The sequence below is a fragment of the Centropristis striata genome, chromosome 11 (assembly GCF_030273125.1).
Source record: "Centropristis striata isolate RG_2023a ecotype Rhode Island chromosome 11, C.striata_1.0, whole genome shotgun sequence".
Lineage (NCBI taxonomy): Eukaryota > Metazoa > Chordata > Actinopteri > Perciformes > Serranidae > Centropristis > Centropristis striata.
This window is the reverse complement of record NC_081527.1, coordinates 4,301,576-4,325,696: the sequence shown is the minus strand read 5'-3', so window position 1 is coordinate 4,325,696 and position 24,121 is coordinate 4,301,576. Positions and strand designations below refer to the sequence as shown.

At 39.2% G+C, this 24,121-nt stretch overlaps 2 protein-coding genes across 2 annotated transcripts; both read left to right on the top strand.

Annotated features, from left to right (window-relative positions):
- Window positions 1-1,138: 1,138 nt before the first annotated feature.
- On the top strand, window positions 1,139-8,155 carry LOC131980467 (solute carrier family 22 member 13-like). The gene is made up of 9 exons (XM_059344714.1): window positions 1,139-1,513; window positions 1,609-1,712; window positions 2,979-3,133; window positions 6,426-6,594; window positions 6,700-6,820; window positions 7,072-7,166; window positions 7,288-7,502; window positions 7,590-7,698; window positions 7,945-8,155. The coding sequence occupies exons 1-9, from the start codon at window positions 1,139-1,141 to the stop codon at window positions 8,153-8,155; spliced, it is 1,554 nt and encodes a 517-aa protein (XP_059200697.1).
- Window positions 8,156-10,549: 2,394 nt separating this feature from the next.
- Window positions 10,550-23,853, top strand: LOC131980465 (solute carrier family 22 member 13-like). The gene is made up of 10 exons (XM_059344712.1): window positions 10,550-10,999; window positions 11,095-11,198; window positions 14,519-14,673; window positions 21,651-21,819; window positions 21,924-22,044; window positions 22,295-22,389; window positions 22,511-22,725; window positions 22,813-22,921; window positions 23,180-23,386; window positions 23,506-23,853. The coding sequence occupies exons 1-10, from the start codon at window positions 10,568-10,570 to the stop codon at window positions 23,558-23,560; spliced, it is 1,662 nt and encodes a 553-aa protein (XP_059200695.1). The 5' UTR covers window positions 10,550-10,567; the 3' UTR covers window positions 23,561-23,853.
- The last annotated feature ends 268 nt before the right edge of the window (window positions 23,854-24,121 follow it).

Here is a 24,121-nt window from a genome sequence, read left to right as displayed (position 1 = left end):
CCATCCACTAGATCTCCCAGGTCTCGTTCACAGCCGTCTGGCTCGCCTCCGACAAATTGCTGCATCCAAAATGTGATGGAGGTAATTCCAGATCCTTCTCTGTTCAGTAATACTATCTCTACATATCCTGTACATTTGGTGGAAAGACTCCTGTAAGTTTATTAGAGCTGCCAGAGCAGCTTGAAGGTCCGACGCATGGAAATAATCCACATGTTTGTTTATTTCCTGTACTGGAGCATGTATGTGACGTAAACACATACGTGACGTGAGCAGATCAGATCAGAGTTTTGCGTCTTGTCAGTGTAGACGACACGATACGGGGGAGAGGATTCAACTTTTCCACTTTGGAGGGTGGTTTCAGATTTTTGCGTTTTTAAGCTTTTAAGGGGCTTAACCGTCACCGTCTAAACGAAAGGCACTTCCGATAAAATATTTTGTGTAAACAGGGCCTCAGTCTCAGGCTGTTGCACTTGAGGGCAGAGCCCGGGACTCTGTTGGGAGGAGGGACTCAATGATACTTGGTGCTCAAACACAAACATATGTTGTTTAACACTGTGGTGCAGTCGTCTGGACACAGTGAGATAACTGACATCAACATGGCTGAGTTTGGAGAGATCCTGCAGAACATTGGAGAGTTTGGATTATTCCAAAAGCTCATTCTGGTTGCACTTTGCTTTCCAAATTTCCTTCAGAATTTTCTTTTGGCAAGCTTTGTTTTTATCCAGTCGGATCCAGAGCGACACTGTAACACAAACTTTTATTTACATATTTACAAACGGTCCTGGTGGCATTAGGTGGTCTTGTTATACTGCTTCTCTAACCTTTTTTTGCGGGCATACACTGTATCTACTTACCAATGACAGAGTTGCAGCTGTTACCCTTGGAGCGGTTCATTTGGTTCAGATCATATTAAACATCCTCATTTTTCCTGCACATGTGAGAATTGGATAGGATTGCCAAATGAGTCATGGAACACACTCAGTGTAAAAAGTGGCAGTTAGCCCAGTGTTAAAGTTCATAATAAGAACACTGTGAATACTATTAAAATATAATATAGTATAAAAAGGTTATTCATTAATAGATGTTGTTTAACACTGTGGTGCAGTCGTCTGGACAAAGTGAGATAACTGACATCAACATGGCTGAGTTTGGAGAGATCCTGCAGAACATTGGAGAATTTGGATTATTCCAAAAGCTCATTCTGGTTGCCCTTTGCGGTCCAAATTTCTTTCAGAATTTTATTTTGGCAAGCTTTGTTTTTATCCAGTCTGATCCAGAGCGACACTGTAACACAGACTGGATCCTTCAGGCTGACTCTAACCTGACCACAGATGAGCAGCTGAACCTGACTCTGCCCCGGGAGGAGGATGGGACCTTCAGCAGGTGTCAGATGTTTGTTCCTGTGGACTGGGACATTGGAGACATCAGGGAGTACGGACTCAATGAGACCACAGGGTGCCACAATGGATGGGTCTATGGCAACAGCCTGTATGAGGCCACCATAGTCACTGATGTAAGTAGAATGTGAGTGTAGAAAAGTGGACATTAGTTAATCAGTTTTGAACCTTCATGCAACATTTTATAAACATTTTTAATTTTTACCAACAGTTTGATCTCGTATGTGACAAAGCTAATTTGGTGCAAGTGACACAAGTTGTGTTCATGGTCGGCGCCATTGTTGGTGTTTTAATATTTGGACCTTTTGCTGAATCGTAAGTAGTGCATACAGTTTCTTTGGTGTGTGATGAAACACACACACACACACACACACACACACACACACACAGATCTTCTATTTGTAAATATATACAGTACTGTGCAAATTCTTAGGCAGGTGTGGAAAAATAGCAAGAAGAATTGAAGCTGGTTTGAAGGCAAAGTATTTTTTTTTTAAAGAAAGAACTCATACCCTGATGGTACGTGACTAGTGAATGTCTAGGACGTTGGGAGGAGGCAGATGTGAGAAACATCAGTCCAGGTATATTTGTTTTATTTACAAAAAAGGGACACCACACTACACGTGTAACCAAAAATATGATATGTACAAAATATAAACAAGCTGCTTACTTAACTCAACTTAACTGAACAAAACTCAACTCATAGTAACTGAACTTAAAATCACAATAACATCATATCTGTCTAGCCTTGACTCAGGAGTTAATCTGGTAGAAGTAATGTTATATTTCAGAGATTCTCCAGAGTTGCCTGTCAGGAGGAGAATTATTACAGTGGTTAATGCCGCAATGCTGACAGACTGTCTTATCATCTGTACCGTGTGAATACCCGGTGTATATATTGTTAATAATTACTTTTAATGAACTGCAAACACAGACACTGTTGTTTGTCTTTTTACCTCCTGATTTGTGAAGTTTTGTGGGAATCCATTTTAAAACCAAGACTAAACTGTTTGGCGTTATCAGTATATTCGAGGTATAGGAATGAATGCACCTTTTAAAGTCACAGACACTATGACTGCAATATTTTCTTTTATCCCGTTTTTTTGTCTGAAAGACATGGTTGGTATGTTTTTCTGAACCAAACAAATAAGCACTAATTAAACTTAACACGTGAACTGTAACCAAACATTAACCAAAATGTCAAACAAACCCAGGTTAGTATGTGTGAAACTGTGGCTGAAAGTTGGAGATCATACATTCAACAACTGTTTGAGGATTTTTAAATAAATTGTTGCCACTGTACAGGAATTACAACTAAGTGTTGTTCCTGAGTGCTTGATGTAATCCCTCCATAAAACCACAAATTGTCATTTTATTTTGAGTTTTGTACGGATAAAACTCACAAGATATAACGTGAACTTTTTTCCTACGTCATAACCGTAGCATTAACTAAAATTATTTGGGCACTGGTGATTTTGTTGACAGCAGGCAAGTCACCACAATAAAATGAAGAATTCACTGTTAACATACTTACACTGTCTATGTATGCTGTATCATTTTGTTCATCTCTGTCTGTTGTAGGTTTGGCCGCAAACGAGGATCTCAGACTTCAGCAGTTGTAGCATTCATATTTTGTGTAACAACAGCACTATGTCCCAATTTTTACTTATATTTAGTATCACAATTCTTGATGGGAATCGGAGTTGGAGGATTTCGAGTCAACGGTATTGTACTGGGTATGTACACTGAGCTTATATACATACATATTTAGGAAAAGGTACGCAGTATTAAGTTACTGCTGTTATGTTAAATAATGTCCATCACAATTTACCAGGGGCAAGCCTTTGATGTCTTCAAAAAGTCTAATAAAAAACGTTACTTATCAGAAGTTTTTCACAGATTGGCCTCTCTTAGGTTCGAATTTCCGTCTCTGGTCACGTGTGCAATGCCGCACTTTCCTAGCCTGGCTAACACCGGCAGGTAGCCAGATCAACGCCGGTGCGGCGCTAATAGCCCCGCTACCGGTGATCTCGCTACCAGCCGGGGGACAGCGGAGCTGCCGAGAGACCTTTCGCCTTTCAACTTTCGCTCTAAACTATTTAAAACACCATCTACAGCTAAAGAGAGTTTCGCGTCTGCAGCAGCCATGTTGGATCCGGAAAGCTTCCAAGTGCCGAGTAGTACGCGTCATCGTCTCACCGTCCCTCCCCGCTCTGTGATTGGATCCCTAAAACAGGGCTAAGATTCCTCTCTAGTTTCCAGACCCCGCCGCAGTTCGAAATTAAATTTGAGCGCGCAAGGCAGTCTGGGTATACCCAGGCTAGCACTTTCCAGTGTTTCACAGCCATTTTGAATAAAATTGCCACCACCATTGTATGTAGAATTGATTCATACATATTTAACCATCTACATGTGAAATTTAATTTATGTACATGGAGATTTAGTAATTGCTCTGATGAACAAAAGCAGTAAGAACGCTTGGGTGACACCCTTGCGACATTCTTAAAAAGTGCATATGTATTTTTACTGTACTGTGTTTTATTGTGAAGAGAGCACAGTCCGTGTGTGTGTTGATAATTGTTGATAATGGTGATATTTATTTGGCTTACCATGAAATTCAATTCCCCCCGCCCAAAAAACAGCAGCCCCCATTGTTTTACAGTAAGGAAATGGAAGTGACCGATCCATGAAATGGATACAAACGGCTAATTCACCGGCGTTGGCATCCTTTTGCTGACTCTGGTAAACCCAAGGTTAACCTACATGGTTAAATCGATACACAGTTTGAAAGATACAAAGTTAGACTATAGTTTTGTACTACTTAATCAAATGGAAACATAACACTATCATTTATATAATTCATTTATGTGAAATTTTGACAGAATGTTAGCCAAAAGCCGACCGATGCGGGATTCTGTGACATTACTTAAGGACAAAAGTGTGAAGATTGGATTAGACAGTAACTGCAATGCCCCTTAAATAGACTAGAAGCAGGTCTGAGTCTTAATTCTAAGGTATGATTAAACCAGGAGTATTCGGGAGAGGAGCTTTGCAAACGGTCTATTATATATGATTGCTAACTGCAATGTGCCTCATACGGGGTACCAAGATGTAGGGAACGTGTAATTCCACAATTCTAGAAACCAATTTCAATACCAAAGATAACACTTTAGATATGCATTAATGTTAATGTAGGTATAATTAACATGAATTGAAACTCACTTACCTTGAATTCTTTAAATACATTTGGATGTCTGGGCTCAGAATACTGTAGTTTTAGAATCTTAGCCAGTTTTTAAATTTGGTTGATTCAAATACATACAAAGATCTCAAACATGCACACACTGCAAGATTTTATAATAATGCTGCATCACACTACAGGATAATATTTAGATTATCCTGCCAGAGAAAGCAATGCTCAACTTCACATGATCTCTTTTCACGTGATCTCATGAGTAAGTAGATATTAAATGATTTTTGTATTAGACAGCTGGAAACGGTGCTGCTGTTTATCCTTCAGCATATTTTTTTCCATTGGTCACACACAATAGAAAAATCACTCTGTGACCCAAAAATAAATAAAATTTTCCCCTTAGACCACCGTTGTAAAAGAGGCCTCTATAAAACTTTTGACTGGACACTTCAACCTGCAAACATGGTTAATTAGGGCCTCGGGGCAATCGCACCGAGCACTGGTCCCATACAGCAATAGCTGTAGGGACCAGTGCTCGGGGCGAATTTCGTCCCGCTACTAGTCCTACAACTTGAAGAGTTGCAGGACAAATTATATATATCAAAACGTGCGGTTTGATCGGGATCGGTGTGCTATTACTTTTCTCTAAAGAATATGAATTTTTCGCGACGTAAATCGCGAAAAACTGCTCAAAATTTTGCATTGAAATGAATGGGGCAGCCGACAAAAAATTTGCGAAAAAGAACAATAATTGGAGATTTTCAAACGTCTACTTCTCCGGCATAATTTCACCTAGAGACTCCATTTAAACTTTAAACAGTAGACACAAGTCTTGTGTATCGGTGTATTAATTAATTGTGTATCGGTGTATTAATCGGTGTATAATTCTGAGATTATAATGGGTGTGTATTGCACGGAATGTTCGTGTCACAGTGTGTGACATCATCGCCAGAGTATCGAGGGAGAGAAAAAATTGTCAAAAAATAAATTTGAAAACTGCGCTCCAGGCTGCAAATTCCACTCTACAGAAATAATTTATACATAGAAATGTAGGAAAATTTGTCTTCTCTCTCACAATCCTCTGGTAAAGCTGTCAGAGTTATAGTTTGGGCGTACGATGCATAGATGCGCCACCAACACGCACCAACAGCCTCATTGGGTCCCATATTAAAAACGCAGGAAGATTTCGGAAAAAAGGAAGATGGAACAGTTTTTTTAGATCGCTCTAACAAAGCTTTTTTTTAAATTTTGTTAAAAAAAAATCATATGTAGACGTTCAGGAAGAACTCTCAATCAATGATAGGTATTATGGTTTTGCCAAAAATGCTTTCTGTTCGAGGCCAGAAATTCCACCTGTCAATGTTCCGGGACATTAGCAGGTGTCAGTTAATTCTGTTGATTGCTTTGATCTGATTGCCTTTGATCTTTGATGTGATTACAGTTACAGATACACACACACACACATGCGCGTAAGCACGCACACTCCTCACACATGCATACACATGCTTCAAACACATGCACGCACGCACATGCACGCACACACACACACACACACAGTAACTTTACGTGATTTTAATTACACACACACACACACACACACACATACACATTGAGTTTAAAGGGCATAGTTTGAAATCTCTGAAGAATCTCATCATAGTGTACACACACCGGCAGTAGCCCCCGTGGCCCTTTCAAAATTTCCCCAGAGGAAATTTTCTAGTTACAAATGAAATCTATAAATTGGGGAAACATTAATGTGTGCCATCCCTAGTTATATATCAGTTAAGTGAGCATACTTGTAACCCAAACACGCCATATTTCTTTTTTATGTGTAGTTACTGAGTGGATCGGGCCATCCAAAAGATCATGGGGAGCATGTGTGACTCTGCTATGTGCTGCAATCGGGCAGTGCATCCTCGCTGGTGTGGCCTACGCCATCCGACACTGGAGACTAACTCAACTAATCACAGCAGTTCCACTTGGAGTAATTGCCATCTACATATGGTGTGCATTAACTCTTTTTATTGCTTTTCATTGTTTTCTGTTTTTTTAAATTATAGACTATTTGAACACTTTGGTCCCTTTGGTCCGTTTCCTTGTTACCATCAGGTTTATTCCAGAGTCAGCTCGATGGCTGTTAAGCAGAGGAAGGACAGAAGAGGCGAAACAGTTGATTGTCAAGGCAGCAACCATCAACAAACGCACTGTTCCAGACTCTCTTTTGGAAAAGGTACTGAAACTTAAAGCTGTCACATACAACATTTAAAGCAAAAAAGATTGTGTATTTACTACACAACACACAAGAATAAAATTAAGCCTTATAAAATATATAATGAAGAATGAAATAATAATTGATTCCTTCTTTTTTTTAACTGCCTTAAAATTACTTGAATTATGTTTTATTTTTGGAATTGCTTATTAATATATGTAGTCATCAGTTAATACATTTTCAGCATTACATTAATCATATTTCTTCCTCAGATTGTAATAAACAATGCTGTGCAAAAAGGAGGTATAAAAATCATTTTCAGGTCTTCTATCCTGACCAGATATTTCTTCATTGTTGTATTGTCAGGGTAAGCTGAAATTTCCAAAATCTTATGAATAGTCATTTTGTAGTAGCATACATTTATTAAATATGCATTGCCAATGTCCAAATTGCCAAAGGATATCTTTTGTTTTCTTCCTGTTTTTAAGGTTTTCAGTGAACCTTGCCTTCTTATCCCTGTACTTCAATATGGAAACATTTGGATTGAGCATCTTCTTGACACAGCTATTGTTTGGTGCTATTGAAATACCAGCTAATTTACTCTCCATGTGGCTGTTGGAGGTTTTTGGGAGAAGAATATCATCCATATCCACACTTTTGGCAGGAGGACTTGCTTCAATATCAATGCTAGCTGTTCCTGAAGGTAAACTGTTTGGTTTGGTCATCATCAATTTCATTTTAATGTTGGCTTTTATGTCAGGATTAATGTTTTTTGTTTTTTTGATTTCAGGACATGCCATTGCTGTTACATCTTTAGCTGTTGCAGCTCGTTTTTTTCTGATCTGGGCTGCTTCTGTAACTGCTGTCTTTACGCAGGAGCTGTTTCCGACATCTGTTCGGTAGGTGTTTAAAGTTTTCTTGTGCAAACTTTCTAGGCCATGGTGACAAAGCTTTTAAGAATACAATGGATTACTGGTTTTCAGTGTCTTGACACATTGGGCAGTAAGCACTGAAAGGTTAAGACACTGGTTTAAATACATGTAAAAGTATATTAAGTATATGTTTCCAATGTGTATTTAAAGCAACTCAGAGTCAGCAAATGTGCTATTTGACCAGTAGGGGTTGTAACGATTGTACCCTTTCAGACAATCAGCCACAGCTTTAGGATCCATGTCAGGAAGACTAGGTGGATTACTGGCTCCACTGCTCAACATCTTGTCCATCTACCACTGGTCCATACCCACCACAGTCCTCAGCAGCTTGACCCTGATTAGTGGAGCGCTCTGCTTCCTGCTTCCTGAGACCAGGAGAAAAGAGCTTCCTGAGTCCACTGAGGAGGCTGAGAACAACAGGTAGCTATGGCAAATATTTACATCATAAATATCATTACATAAGTTGATATCTCTTATGTGTCGTCATTTCATCACAGATAAATCTTTATCATGTATGTGTTTCTGTCTTTTGTCATCAGAAATGTGACCTCCACAAAAACAGAAAGTCTCATACAAGAATCAACCAAGTTGTAGACATGTATCTGATGATTTATTCTTTAGTATGTAATGTTTTTACTTAAAACAATACATCACTTATCACTAACTGTACAAGTTGCTCCCAACCTGCGGGTCAGGCCTGCCCATTGAGTCTCATTTAGATAATTAACCATTTAAAAATCTGATTTTGGACGACATGACTGTTTGTCTGACAAGGCCAGATAAAATATATTTTTTAAATATATAGAAAAAAGTGATCAGTATCAGAAAGCCTTTATTGTCATTGCCCAGGGTAGTACAACGAAATTTGCCATCAACCCGTCCAAAACGTATAAACAAACACAAACAATATGACAGAGGTGAACAGGACAGGAAGACAGAGATAAGGAGAAAGAAATACAGCACAACACGAGGGGATGAAAGGAGGAAAAAACGCTAGCTGCAGCACTCAACAGGGGAGTTTTTCCAAAAGACCTTGAGTCAGGGCTGTTTGGTGGGAGGCCAGATAAGATTAGAATTTGGGCTGTAGGCGAAAGTGGCAGCAATTTTCTGCTACTCAACTTGTCGATAATGTCCATACTGTTCTCCGGATCGATCCAGTCACTTTTCCAGAGCCATCACTCGCTCCTTGATTTAATCCAAAGTGCGGTTTGTTTCTGTGTATCTCGATTAAACCAGAGCGAGGCCCAATCCAATCAGCAAAAGACCTGTTGTCAAGGTTCCGAATAGATAGAGATCTTCGATGTCCTCTACGGAGAGAGCCGCAAGGCACACGACTCGACACCTCTCTCATGCATCCATCGTGTAGCCAGCTGCAAACGTCCCGTCAGGGCAGGGGGGTTCCCCCCGAACCCCGGCTTCTCATTGAGAGGATTGTGTCAATTGCGTTGAGAGACCAGTTGATCAAATCCATGATTTTTTTGTTTTGAGAGCAGTATAGAGAGAGTCTTCCAAAGTAAGACAGAAGACACGACGAGACGAGAGGAGCGAAGCAGGAAAACACACAGAGGGAGAGAGGAAAAAAAGCCTCCTTCAGAGGGCCAGAGAAGAAGATGTGTGTGAAGTGTACATTTCAATTTAATAAAACTCTTAAAAACCTCATAATGTTGTGATATTAAAGGTCCACTGTCGTGAAAAATGTGTTTTTTTCTGGCCTATACATATATTCTTTAGTCATCCATCAGTCAACCAAACCTGAGAGTGTCAAAAGCTAAAGCCTCTGAATTGTCTTGTGGGTGGGCCATGGGGGCTGTAGGGCCTCCTACAGGCCGTTTGGATTTGCCTCCCATTTGTGCGTACATACAGGTAATATGGAGATTGAAACACACCAACATCTCTAAACATATACCCTCTAAACCAGGGGTGTCCAACTTATCCAAGACAGGGCTTGTGTGGATGCAGAATTTCATTTCCACAAAGCGGGAGCACACTTGACTCGTTCGACCACCTGAAATGTCTTCATTCTGTTAATTTGTTGAATCAGGTGTGCTCTTGCTTGTTAGTAACAAAATCCTTCAGCCTCACCAGTCCCGTATTGGATCAGTTTGACACCCCTGGTTTTAATTGTGGGACTATATAACATTACAACATACTGTCACTAAATTCCATACAGGCACTTTGTTCATGCCTATTGCAATAAAGGAACTGTTGTTTATCTTGTGGTTACTATGGTCTTCACATTTAATTTACAGTGATGCATAATGAAAATAGATATAAAACTGTGTACTTTTTCTACATAGTGAAACATAACACAAGCATTTGTTTTACTCACATTCTCAGACATGTACAGTATCATTAAAAGTCATGTTAACAATATCATTATTTGGCAAAGATTATCCTTTGATGCAAAGATGTTACTGCGCTAAACCTCTCGTCAGCTCTCACATCAATTTGTGTCAACTCTAACTCCTGGCTCAGTCTCAGGCTGTTGAACTTGAGGGCAGAGCTCGGGACTCTGTTGCGAGGAGGGACTCTATAATACCTGGTGCTCAAAAAAGGACAAAGTTGATGGATTATGTTCCCCAGATGTTGAAAATTGTTAATGTTAAGATGATAAAGGGACTGCAGTTGGATTTCTTTGTGCAACTCTGTGTTGTACAATGACAGCAAAACAACCTTGAATAAAAAAATTTATATGATAGGCAATATATTGCAGAACATAATAAAATGTTCTGCCAAGTTCTTTAGTACACCTCAGGTGACCTCCAGTTAAAAATAATTTAACACTGTGAATACAATTCAAAGTATAATATAATATAAAAAGGTTAACCATTAATATATGTTGTTTAAAACTGTGGTGCAGTCGTCTGGACACAGTGAGATAACTGACATCAACATGGCTGAGTTTGGAGAGATCCTGCAGAACATTGGAGAATTTGGATTATTCCAAAAGCTCATTCTGGTTGCCCTTTGCGGTCCAAATTTCATTCAGAATTTTCTTTTGGCAAGCCTTGTTTTTATCCAGTCTGATCCAGAGCGACACTGTAACACAGACTGGATCCTTCAGGCTGACCCTAACCTGACCACAGATGAGCAGCTGAACCTGACTCTGCCCCGGGAGGAGGATGGGACCTTCAGCAGGTGTCAGATGTTTGTTCCTGTGGACTGGGACATTGGAGACATCAGGGAGTACGGACTCAATGAGACCACAGGGTGCCACAATGGATGGGTCTATGGCAACAGCCTGTATGAGGCCACCATAGTCACTGATGTAAGTGATGAGTGTAGACAAGAAGACATTTGTTAATCAGTTTCTAACTTTCATGCTACATTTAATGAACATTTTTTTAATTTTTTTCCCAACAGTTTGATCTTGTTTGTGACAAAGCTAATTTGGTGGAAGTGACACAAGCTGTGTTCTTGGGCGGTGCTGTTGTTGGTGTTTTAATATTTGGACCTTTTGCTGAATCGTAAGTAGTGCATACAGTATTTTTGGTATATGATGTGAATAATTACTTTGTTAATAATTACTTTTACTGAACTGGAAACACAGACACTGTTGTTTGTCTTTTCACCTCCTGATTTGTGATGTTTTGTGGGAATCCATTTTAAAACCAAGACTAAACTGTTTGGGGTTATCGGTATATTCGAGGTCTAGGAATGAATGCACCTTTTAAAGTCAGCACACACTGTGACTGCAATACTTTCATTTATTTTCAGCATACCCAAATTAAAAGCGTCAAGATCAACTCTTACAGTGTTAAAGTGTCTATATGGGTCCACACCTCAGAGTGTTAATTTTACACTTTTGGAGTGTTGGTACCTTTACACTGAGTAACGCTGGGCTTACACCAAACGATTTTCACAGTCCCAGACTAAAAACTGAAAGTCTTTAGTAAATCTAGGAGTCTTACTGGAGTCACAGCGCGCTCCAGTCATCCCGATCGTTAAGTGTAAGGTAGTAATCGGCGCTGTTTCTTATCAGTCTTTTCCTAGTCTTGGGTTTGCGATCATATCAAACGTGTTTGATATGATCGCAAGTCGCAGTGACGTAACACAATCAACAACCAATAGATGAGCGGGTCCAGACCGGCAGTAAAACCACTTCAACAGGAAAAAGTTACATCACAATAATGTTAGTAAACTCAATCCTAAATACAAATATAGAGATGTAATATATTTATGGCCACAAGCGGGATTTTGGGGGCACTGTTTCTTAGTAAAGAGAACAGTAAGCAGACCCAGTTAAAATGTATAAATAAATGTATACATAAATAAGTAATAAATAATTGATGATTAATGTGTGATCAACTAAAGGAAAGTTGATAGAGCTGATAAGTATAATTATTCAATTAAACAAATAATTAAATAGGACATAAATGTATATCATGAATTCTTTTCTACAGTTTCCTTTCCTTTATTCTTCCTTATATCTATTTTACTGTAAAATAGTCACTTTTCATGTCAGAAAAACAGAAACCCCTTTTCAGCTTTGTGAGGGGGCATTTTGTGGCGTCTTCTCCTCTTCTTTTTGTTGTTTTTTTTTCCAACACAAACCACTGCACACACAAAAATTGCATGGTAGGTAAAAAATGCTAAAGGAAATCTAGTTGTAGTCTTGTAAATAGTGATCCTGCAAGATTCACAGTCTTTGTAGAATCTCAGTCTGAGACTAGGCTGGGACTAAAAACTCTCAACAGTTGTCTTTAGATGTGAGCAGATGTGAGCTGATAGTTTTGCAGGAGTCTTTCCAAATCTTTTCAAAGTCTTCTGGTGTATAGGTAGCATTAGTGTAAATTTGACTCTTTTTGGTGCTGTTTTGGCACGGTAACATGAGCAGTCCATCCAAAACCTCAATTTCACCGTGTGTTTGTTACGAACAAAAAATTATATTATACTTCACCAGCAGCTGTGTTATTTTCACAACAAAAAAAAAAAAGGAAAAAAAGACTTTGGAGGAAGGGTTTGCTATCGTTAGCACCACTTTAGCACGCTAGCTAGCAACTCCGAACCAACCAACGATAGCATCATCTTATCACATTTTAAATCTGTGGTTACAAAGTTCATTACTCGTCTCTCTCAGTCAAAATGTCAAGCCAAACTTACCGTTTAGTGAGACCAGCATGCATGCTAACCACTAGCTCATGAAGCAATTAAGCAGCTGTTCGGGTGGTTAGTATGTTATTTTGAACCAAACCAATAAGCACTAACTAAACTTAACACATGTTTTACAAGTGTTTTAAATCACAACCCAGTGTTGTCCCTGAGTGCTTGATGTAATCCCTCCATAAAACCAAAAATTTTCATTTCATTTTGAGTTTTGTACGAATTAAACTAACCAGATATAACGTGTGTGGGATATCATGAAAGCCACCCTGGATCGTTCGGTGGGAAAAACATGTGGCAGTAGTTCAAAATGAATAGAACAATCAATGAGGAATGTCTTACATAACCCCGGTTCTCCGGTGTATGGGGTAGGAGCGGCCAATTTACATGCGGGTCCTCCAACGTGCGGGAAAGATGCAGGAGCGCTGGCCGAGGTCGGTGTCGGAGCTGCAACACTCGGTCGGTCGAGCTGTCCTAGAAGGTCCTGCATCTGGGAGGAAAGATGGCTCATGTTGGCTGCCATGGCGGTTTGAAAATCCTGTTGGCGAAGGAGACGCTCTTCCTGGGTGCGCAGGATCTCCCATAGCCGCTCTGCCTCTGCTGGGTCCATCACTGGCCAGAGTATACTGTCAGGCTTGGGCAAAAAGGAGGACTCAGATGCAGATAGGTAGCGGTAATGACAGGTTTTATTTATCTGAATAGATTTCTCTTAGACAGCAATGATAAATAAACAAGCTATGAACATCTAGAAGGTCCGAAGACACACTAAGAACACAAAACAAACACAGAACAAAAGGCGCTCCAGAAGGAGGAAAAAATAACTACTCTGATCTTATAGGAAATACTCTATGAAAATTAGAAACAAAACAAAATCACTCCGAAGAGGAAAAGCACACAGGCTAAGAAACTATCTACTCTAATCTATGTTACAAAATTTACAAACAGAAAACGCTCCAAAGGGAGGAAGACAATGCTACAAAAAAATACTTAGACTTGGAAAATAAAAGAAGCTAACCAGAAAACTATGAACAAAAAATCACTCTGTTTAAGAGGAAAAGTATTCAACAAACAAAACTTGACACACTTAACTTGGTACAAGACAGGACTGTGAACAAGGCTGGAGGTATTTGACAGGGCGACGAAATACTCTGGCAACAAGGACAGGGGAAGACAAAGACTATATACACACGGGGGAGGGGAACACAGGTGGAAACAATCAGGAATCAGGGAAGACACCATACCATGACACAGGAGGAAGGGCAAGTGACCTGAAACGAGAGGGAAGTTACTTTTCAAAATAAAACCAGAAGTTACTTTTCAAAATAAAACTGTAAATTCACAAGACAAAAAACCCAAGACAAGACATCCCTCACCGCGGTGTGACACCCTTCATCATAACCGTAGCATTAACTAAAATTATTTGGGCACTGGTAGTTTTGTTGACAGCAGACAAGACACCACAATATGATGAATGCTACACTTAACAACAGAAATACCTAAACATTATTGCTGTTGGTTGGTTGCTGGCTGTTGTGTTAAATTGGTTAAATTTGGTATCGAACACATATTGCTAGTGCCCAGTTCTAGTGGGGCACTGATATTGCCAAATGACAATAATTCACTGTTAACATACTTTCACTGTCTATCTATGCTGTATAATTTTTTTCATCTATTTCCATTGCAGGTTTGGCCGCAAACGAGCAACTCAGGCTTCAGCAGTTTTAGGGTTCATATTTTGCGTAACTACAGCGCTATGTCCCAATGTTTACTTATATATGGCATCGCAGTTCTTGGTGGGACTTGGAATTGGAGGATATCGAGTCAACTGTATTATATTGGGTATGTACACTGAACTTATATACAGACACTACAGGCCAAAAGTTTGGAAGCAACTTAAATTTTCTGTTCACAATGTCCTTCTTTTTTTTTTTAAACAATATGTTTATTGATTTTCACAGCACACAGTGAAAAACAAACAAACACAAAGAACAATCAAACAAATAAAATAGAATATATAAAAATAAAATAAAATAAAAAGAACCCACACTGGGCTATACTACACTACAACTCGGCTCACAGACACAGAGAAAAAAATACAAAATAAATTAAAAAAAAATAATACATATCGACAGATGATTCAGAAATGATATAGATACAAAAATAACTGACAGTTAAGCACATGTTCCAGTCCTATGTAAATCCTCGTCTAAATATGGTTGAAATATTCATACCAATGTATGACATAAAAGGGTCCCATATTCTATGAAAGATGTCATCTTTATCACGCAGCATACATGTCAGATAGTCAAGAGATATATATTCTATTACAACCTTATGCCATTGTGTTCTAGAGGGAGCTTTATCTGTTATCCAGTTTAAGAGAATACATTTTCTAGCACAGAAAGTTAACATTTTGTACAATTTCTTCTCATACTTATCAACAAAAGCCATTTGATATCCCAAGCAACATGCATAATGGGTCACATAGCAGATTCTTAGATAAAATCCTATTAATCTCCCTCCCCACCATGTGCCAGAACTTTTGTATATTCCTGCAGGACCATAAGCAGTGGGTTAGACTGCCTATCTCTATTTTACATTTAGGGCATAAAGGAGAAAGGTCAGCATTAAATTTGTGTCGCTGGGAAGGAGATATATGGACTCTGTGTAAGATTTTCAACTGAATGGCTTTGACTCTGTTACAGATACTCAAAGTTTTCGCATTTTCCCATGCCTCATCCCATTCCCCATTTGAAATCTCTTGATTCAGTTCCCGTTCCCATGTTTCTTTTAAATGTAATGTGTCTGCAGTACTGTACTCTTTAAGTAGTTTATAGAAGAAACCTATGGAATGACCCATTTGAAGTGAGAAAAGGTACCGTTCTATGCATGAAATGCTTTGATTAGAGAGAATTGTAGAATCTCTTTGTATGAAATCCCTTATTTGTAGGTAACGAAAGAAATCCTGTTTCTGAATATCATATTTCTCAGACAGCTGACTGAAAGACATCAAGGTAGATCCATCCATCAAATCACATAACCTGGAAAGCCCTCTAGTGGTCCAAAACTGGAAAGCAGGATCTAATGTCCCTGGTAAAAAATCAGAATTTTCACATATTGGCGTAAACATTGATGTAAATTTACTTTTACCCTCTAATTTTCTAATCATGTGCCATGCCTTGACAGTACAATTGGTGATAGGATTTTGACGTACATTCATTAAAGACTTAGGTTTTCTTATAAATAATAGGTTAACAAGAGGTAGCTTGGACATTGAACCTTCTATGTCTAACCACAGGGATGTGGGGCGTTTGCACACCTCCACTTCATTGCTGACTGGATTTACACTCAGTTGATATTTACGAATATCAGGGAGGTCAAGACCACCCTCCAGGGATGGTAGGCAAAGTGTTGCTAGCTTGACACGGGCTCTCTTCTTAGCCCACATGAAGGAGCTGAACCATCTATTCAAACTTTTTACGGTTTTATGTGGAAAAATAACTGGAACCATCTGAATTGGATAAAGCAGTCTGGGGAGGATGTTCATTTTTAAGAGAGCCACACGGCCAAGCCAGGAAATAGGGAGGGTATTCCATCTCTCCAGGTCAAGCCTAATGCGCTCAAGTAATGGTACAAAATTTGTTTTATACATTTCGTTGAATTCAGGCGTGATATGTATTCCTAGGTAGACAAAACCTGTCGGGGACCATCTAAATGGAAAAGGACAGGGTGTGCTAGGCACGTCCTTTAAGCTACCCAGGGGCATGGCCTCAGACTTACTAAAGTTAATTTTGTAGCCTGAGATTGCACTGAACTTACTGATAGTGTGGATGAGGTTAGCAGTGGATATCTCAGGCATAGTCATAAAGATCAAAACATCATCAGCATATAGCATTATCTTGTGCTGTCTATGTGATGTTACTAAGCCATGAATGTTAGGATTTGTCCTGACTGCCTCAGCTAGTGGTTCTATTGCCAAAGCAAACAAAAGAGGGGACAGGGGGCAGCCCTGCCTCGTGCCTCTCGATGCAAAAATTGGAGGATCTCAGCCCATTAGTGAGAACAGAAGAAAGAGGGGAGCTATAAAGTAATTTAACCCATTTGATGAACTGTTGTCCAAGTCCAAACCTTGTTAAAGTATGAAAAAGATAAGGCCATTCAACACGGTCGAATGCCTTCTCGGCATCTAATGAAATAACTAGACCTTCTGTTGTTTGTTGATGGAACATTTGTATTGTGTTCAATAATCTGCGCATATTGTTGCACGAGTTACGGCCTTTGATAAAACCGGTTTGGTCCTCATTAAAAAGCACAGGAAGTAAAACCTCTAGCCGCCTTGCCAATAATTTTGAGAGAATTTTCAGGTCTACGTTGAGAAGAGAGATTGGCCTATAGGAGGCACAGTCCTCCGGATGTTTTCCTTTTTTCAGAATCAATGAAATATTAGCCTCTCTCAAAGACGCAGGCAAGACGCCCCTTTCAAAAGAGTCATTTAGCATGTTTAATAGGGGGTCAGCTAAAACATCCTGAAACTCTTTATAGAACTCACTGCTTAACCCATCAGGCCCAGGTGCTTTTCCAGACTGTAGCCCATTAATAGCACTCAGCAGTTCTTGTTTAGATATGGGAGCATTAAGAAGATCTTTCTGTTCTTCTGATAACGAGGGAAGATCAAGAGAAGAAAAAAAGTTATCTATTGATTCTGAGGTATCCTGTTGAAGTTCTGAATTATACAGGTTTTCATAAAAACGTTTAAATGTGTCGTTAATGACCAGATTATTAAAAGATTGCTTACCATCCCTGTCTGTGATTGAAGGAATAATTTTGGAGTCAGATTTTTTTCTTTGTTAAATAGGCCAAGTATCTCCCTACCTTATCACCATGTTCATATAGTCTTTGTTTAGCAAATCTAATTTTCTTTTCTGCATGTTGAGTTAGTAAGGAGTCTAAAGCTGAGCGTAGGGCAGATACTTCCTTAAGCTTTCCTGGAGAAGGAGCTTTAATGTATTGGTTTTCAGCGACTTTAAGTTTAGATTCAAGGATTTCCCTTTGTTCAGCTTGCCTGCGGCTCTTACTGGACATATAGGATATAACAAGACCCCTTGAAAAAGCCTTTGACGTTTCCCAAAGTAATGATGGATCTTCTGTAGAGGCTGAGTTAATGGATAGAAAAGACTGAAATTCTTCTGTAAAATAAGAGGTAAATTTGTGATCTGTAAGAATAAACGGGCTAAACCTCCAGTACCTAGTTTGAGGAACTGGATCTCTGATATGATATTGAATAAAAACTGGAGCATGGTCAGACACAATCACGCTGCCTATAAAGCTACATGTAATTGACTGCAACAGTATTTTTGGTGAGAAAAAGTAATCTATACGTGTATGGCAATTATGGACTTTTGAGAAGAAAGTATACTCTTTTTCTGCTGGGTGTTGAGCTCGCCATACATCTACATAATCCAGGTCTTCACAGAGGGCATTAACAAATTTAGACTGGAGAGAAGGGGACTTCTTTCCTATTGGAAACTTGTCCATAATAGGGTTTAAGTGGCAGTTAAAGTCTCCTCCAACAAATGTATTTCTGACATTAAGATCAGCCAATTCAGAAAATGCGGTGGCTAAAAAGTCGCTAGGATGGCCAGTGGGATAATACACAGTCATGATGGCAATTACTTCTCCACATAATTCACCTTTAATAATTAGGTAACGTCCTCCCTTATCTTTAATGCACTGTAAAATTTTGAATTGTATGTTCTTCTTAAACAAAATGGCAACTCCCCTGCTTCTTGATGTAAATGAAGAAAAGAAAACTACATCAAACCCCTCTTGCTGTAATTTGAGGTGTTCTACCTCATCCAGGTGGGTCTCTTGAAGTAATACTATATGAACTCCCTCCCTTTTTAGGTAAGTCAAAAACCTTCCGCCTCTTAACAGGCGTGTGAATACAATTGACATTCCAGGTGCACAGTTTTAGCATAGACAGAGTCATATCAAGTCACAAAAAACGTGTGTCCATGTTTCACATACTGTCGATATATTAGAACATCATTAAAGTGAAAGATGAGCCGAGTATTAAACAAAAAAATAACATACAGATAACAATAACATTTTAGTTTGTCTGTTGACAAAAACATCAAACACTGTCCTTCTATGAAAGGGTTCCCTAGCGACAGAAAACAGAACTACCTGCTATGCAGAGAGGTGTCGCCATAATAAAGTAACCTATATCACAGTTCGGTGAGCTCAACATTCTCAGAACCTACCATTTATGTGAGTCCAGTAGACACAAACAGTAAACAAAGTGAGCCGGTCCAAACTTAGCTGTCATCAAGGGTTGTTCTTCGTTTGCGCCTCGGAGCTCACTCCCAGCGACTCAATGTATTGCTCCACAGCCGTCGGATCTTGGAACATCTGTGTTGTGCCGCGAAAGGTGACTTTAAGCGAGGCAGGGTAGACTTGCGTGTATGTAGCTCCCATTAGCTTCAAACGTTTCTTCACTCCATCAAATCGCTTGCGCCTGCGAACCACGGCCGCCGAGAAATCCTGGAAAATCATCACCGTGGAGTTGCCGTGTTTCAGAGCTTGATTAGTCTTCCCCATGTTCAACGAAGCATTCATCACACGTTGTTTGTCCTGATAATTGTGAAATCTTACCAGGATCGTTCACGGATTCCGGGCAGTGGAGGACGCAGGTGCTAAGGAGCGGTGTGCTCTCTCTAGTTTCATCCGACCAGTTTTGGTGTCAATGTTCAGGATTTCTGGCAGCCATGATTCAAAAAAACGTATTGGGTTGTCACCCTCAGTGCCCTCTGGAAGTCCAACTATACGTATGTTCTTCCTCCTGCCTCTATTCTCCAGGTCATCTATGTGCTCCGTTAAGTCGAGCACCTGTTTCTCCAATGCCCTCATCTTGCCTTCCACTGGTTCGACTGTATCCTCCAGAGCACAAATCTGTCGCTCCGCTTCTGTAATTCGCTCCTCATGAGTGTCCAGCTCCTCGCGATGAGTCTGAAGTAGATGTGATAGAGGACTTAGCATATCGTCGATAATCTTTGAGATATTAGCTGTGATCTCGGCAACCACTTCTCGGAGTGCGGGTGCTAGCGCGCTAGCGCCAGCTTCAGTGTCAGCCTCGCTAGCCTGTTGGCTAAGTTCCTCCGTGTTTTTTCCGGTTGTGGTTTTTCTGTGCGGCATATTCTCAGCTTGTCTCAAAAAGTAGGTACTAATACTCATTATACGGTAAAGAGTGGCAAGAGCTCACAATGAACTGTGGTTTTAGGTGTAATTATGAAGTAATAAATGAAATGGCACGCCAGCTCAGCAGAATACGACCTCTCGTCAAGCCGCCATCTTGCGAACCCATCCACAATGTCCTTCTTAAAAACCAGTATGGATTCTTTGGAACTTTGTATGTGTTTACTGCATGATCAGACTTTACCTTTATTGAATTTAACCATTTTCCTCAATTCACCTTTAGGTATACATTGATGTTAGCAGACCATTGCTGAATAAATGTTAAGGAGAGAAAAGAAGGGCTTAGTTTTAGGGTTGAGAAAATTTGGAAGAGTCACAACTTCAGTGCAAAAGTAAAAAAGCAAATCACAGTTTGCATTATTGACTTTAGCTCTTTGGCTTTTGAGAGTGTGGACACAAAAATCCCAATAAATCTCAACTGTGTTCATATCTCTGACAAACTACCACAGAAATGGCTCAAACTGAAGCAGCTGAGTAAAGAAACAGATTTATACATGAAGGAAAGAAGGATACACAAAATCTAAGCAATAAAAACCCAAAGACCTGATAATTATAGTAAAATGTGTTCTGATAAGTGACTCTTTATATAATAATCACATCTTTTTGTTGCAAAGTATAGCAATGAAACTATGGTTTTCTTACATCTTTAGGATAAGGTATTTTAGCAACTAACTACTGTTGTTGTTTGATTATACATATTAAATTATGTCCATCACAGTTTCCAAAGGGTCATGCCTTCGATGGCTTCAAATAGTTAATGAAAGGAAAGAACAAAAGTGTGAGGAATGGATTAGACAGTATCTGGTTTAACTGCAATGTCAACTGTGATATGCCTCACACGGGGCACCAAAATGTAGGGAATGTGGGAACCCTGCTGAATGCAGTGCATGGTAACAATTAGGGATGTCACAAAACTATGAATTTAGTAGTGGATACCATTACTGTTGGAATTCCACAATTCTAGACATAAATTTCAATACCAAAGATAGCGCTTTGGATATGTATTAATGTTAAGTACATGGCTACTTGGCTGAAAGTACTTGAGTTTTAGAATCGTAGCCAGTTTTATAATTTGGCTGGATCACATACATACAAAGAATCTTCACGGAAGTTCTTTTTTCTAATCTAAAACATGCACACACTGAAAGATTTCATAATAATGTCGCATCACAAAATAAAGGATATTATTTAGATTATCTTGCCAGAGAAAGCAACAATCAACCTCACATGATCTCTTTTTACATGATCTCATCTTTAAGCAGATATTAAATGATTTGTGTATTAGACAGCTGGGAACGGTGCTGCTGTTTATCCTTGAGCCAACTTTTTCCATTGGTCACACATAATATAAAAATCACTCTGTGACCCAAAAAAGCATTTTCCCCATAGACCACCATTGTAAAAGAGGCCTCTATAAAACTTTTGACAGGACACTTTGAACTGCAAACTGTGGCTCGAATCTCTGAATTGGGGAAACATTAATGTGTGCCATCCCTAGTTATAATTCAGTTATATGAGCATATTTATAACCCTAACATGCCATACTGCTTTTTTATGTGTAGTTACTGAGTGGATCGGGCCATCCAAAAGATCATGGGGAGCATGTGTGACTCTGCTATGTGCTGCAATCGGGCAATGTGTCCTCGCTGGTGTGGCCTACGCCATCCGACACTGGAGACTAACTCAACTAATCACAGCAGTTCCACTTGCAGTACTTGCCAGCTACATATGGTGTGCATTAACTCTTTTTATTGCCTTTCATTGTTTTTGTTTTTTTAAATTATAGACTATTTGAACACTTTGGTCCCTTTGGTCCGTTTCCTTGTTACCATCAGGTTTATTCCGGAGTCAGCTCGATGGCTGTTAAGCAGAGGAAGGAAAGAAGAGGCGAAACAGTTGATTGTCAAGGCAGCAACCATCAACAAACGCACTGTTCCAGACTCTCTTTTGGAAAAGGTACTGAAACTTAAAGCTGCCACATAAAACATTTAAAGCAAAAAACATTGTGTATTTACTACACAAAACACAAAAATAAAATTGAGCCTTATAAAATATAGAATCAAGAATAAAATAATTATTGATTCTTTCTTTTTTTAACTGCCTTAAGATTACTTGAATTATGTTTTATTTTTGGAATTGTTTATTAATATATTTAGTCATCAGTTAATACATTTTCAGCATTACATTAATTATATTTCTTCCTCAGATTGTGATAAATGATGCTGTGCAAAAAGGAGGTATAGAAATCCTTTTCAGGTCTTCTATCCTGACCAGATATTTCTTCATTGTTGTATTGGCATGGTAAGATGAAATTTCCAAAATCTTATGTATAGTCATTTTATAGTAACAGACATTTATTAAATATGCATTGCCAATGTCCAAATTGCCAAAGGATATCTTCTGTTTTCTTCCTGTTTTTAAGGTTTTCAGTGAACCTTGCCATCTTATCCCTGTACTTCAATATGGAAACATTTGGATTGAGCATCTTCTTGACACAGCTATTGTTTGGTGCTATTGAAATACCAGCTAATTTATTCGCCATGTGGCTGTTGGAGGTTTTTGGGAGAAGAATATCATCCATATCACCACTTTTGGCAGGAGGACTTGCTTCAGTCTTACTGCTAGCTGTTCCTGAAGGTAAACTGTTTGGTTTGGTCATCATCAATTTCATGTTTATGTTGGCTTGTATGTCAAGATTAATATTTTTTGTTTTTTTTATTTCAGGACATGCCATTGCTTTTACATCTTTAGCTGTTGCAGCTCGTTTTTTTCTGATCTGGGCTGGTTCTGTAACTGCTGTCTTTACGCAGGAGCTGTTTCCGACATCTGTTCGGTAGGTGTTTAAAGTTTTCTTGTGCAAACTGTCCAGGCCATGGTGACAAAGCTTTTAAGAATACAATGAATTACTGTATCCTACTCTGGTTTTCAGTGTCTTAACACATTGGGCAGTAAGCACTAAAAGGTTAGGACATTGGCCAAAATACATGTAAAAGTATATTAAGCATATGTTTCCAGTGTGTATTTAAAGCAACTCAGAGTCAGCAAATGTGCTATTTGACCAGTAGGGGTTGTAACGATTGTACCCTTTCAGACAATCAGCCACAGCTTTAGGATCCATGTCAGGAAGACTAGGTGGATTACTGGCTCCACTGCTCAACATCTTGTCCATCTACCACTGGTCCATACCCACCACAGTCCTCAGCAGCTTGACCCTGATTAGTGGAGCGCTCTGCTTCCTGCTTCCTGAGACCAGGAGAAAAGAGCTTCCTGAGTCCACTGAGGAGGCTGAGAACAACAGGTAGCTATGGCAAATATTTACATCATAAATATCATTACATAAGTTGATATCTCTTATGTTTCGTCATTTCATCACAGATAAATCTTTATCATGTATGTGTTTCTGTCTTTTGTCATCAGAAATGTGACCTCCACAAAAACAGAAAGTCTCAAGCAAGAATCAACCAAGTTGTAGACATGTATCTGATGATTTATTCTTTAGTACGTAATGTTTTTGCTTAAAACAATACATCACTCATCACTAACTGTACATAAGTGCAGGGACTGCCCATTGAGTCTCATTTAGGTAATTAAATCATTTAAAAATCAGATTTTGGACGACATGACTGTTTGTCTGACAAGGCAGGATAAAATATATTTTTTAAATATATAGAAAAAAGTGATCAGTATCAGAAAGCCTTTATTGTCATTGCCCAGGGTAGTACAACGAAATTTGCCATCAACCCGTCCAAAACGTATAAACAAACACAAACAATATGACAGAGGTGAACAGGACAGGAAGACAGAGATAAGGAGAAAGAAATACAAAACAACACGAGGGGATGAAAGGAGGAAAAAAACATCACTGCAGCACTCAACAGGGGAGTTTTTCCAAAAGGCATTGAGTCAGGGCTGTTTGGTGGGAGGACAGATAAGATTAGAATTAGGGCTGTAGGCGAAAGTGGCAGCAATTTTCTGCTACTCAATTTTCTGCTACTCAACTTGGATAATGTCCATACTGGTCTCCGGATCGATC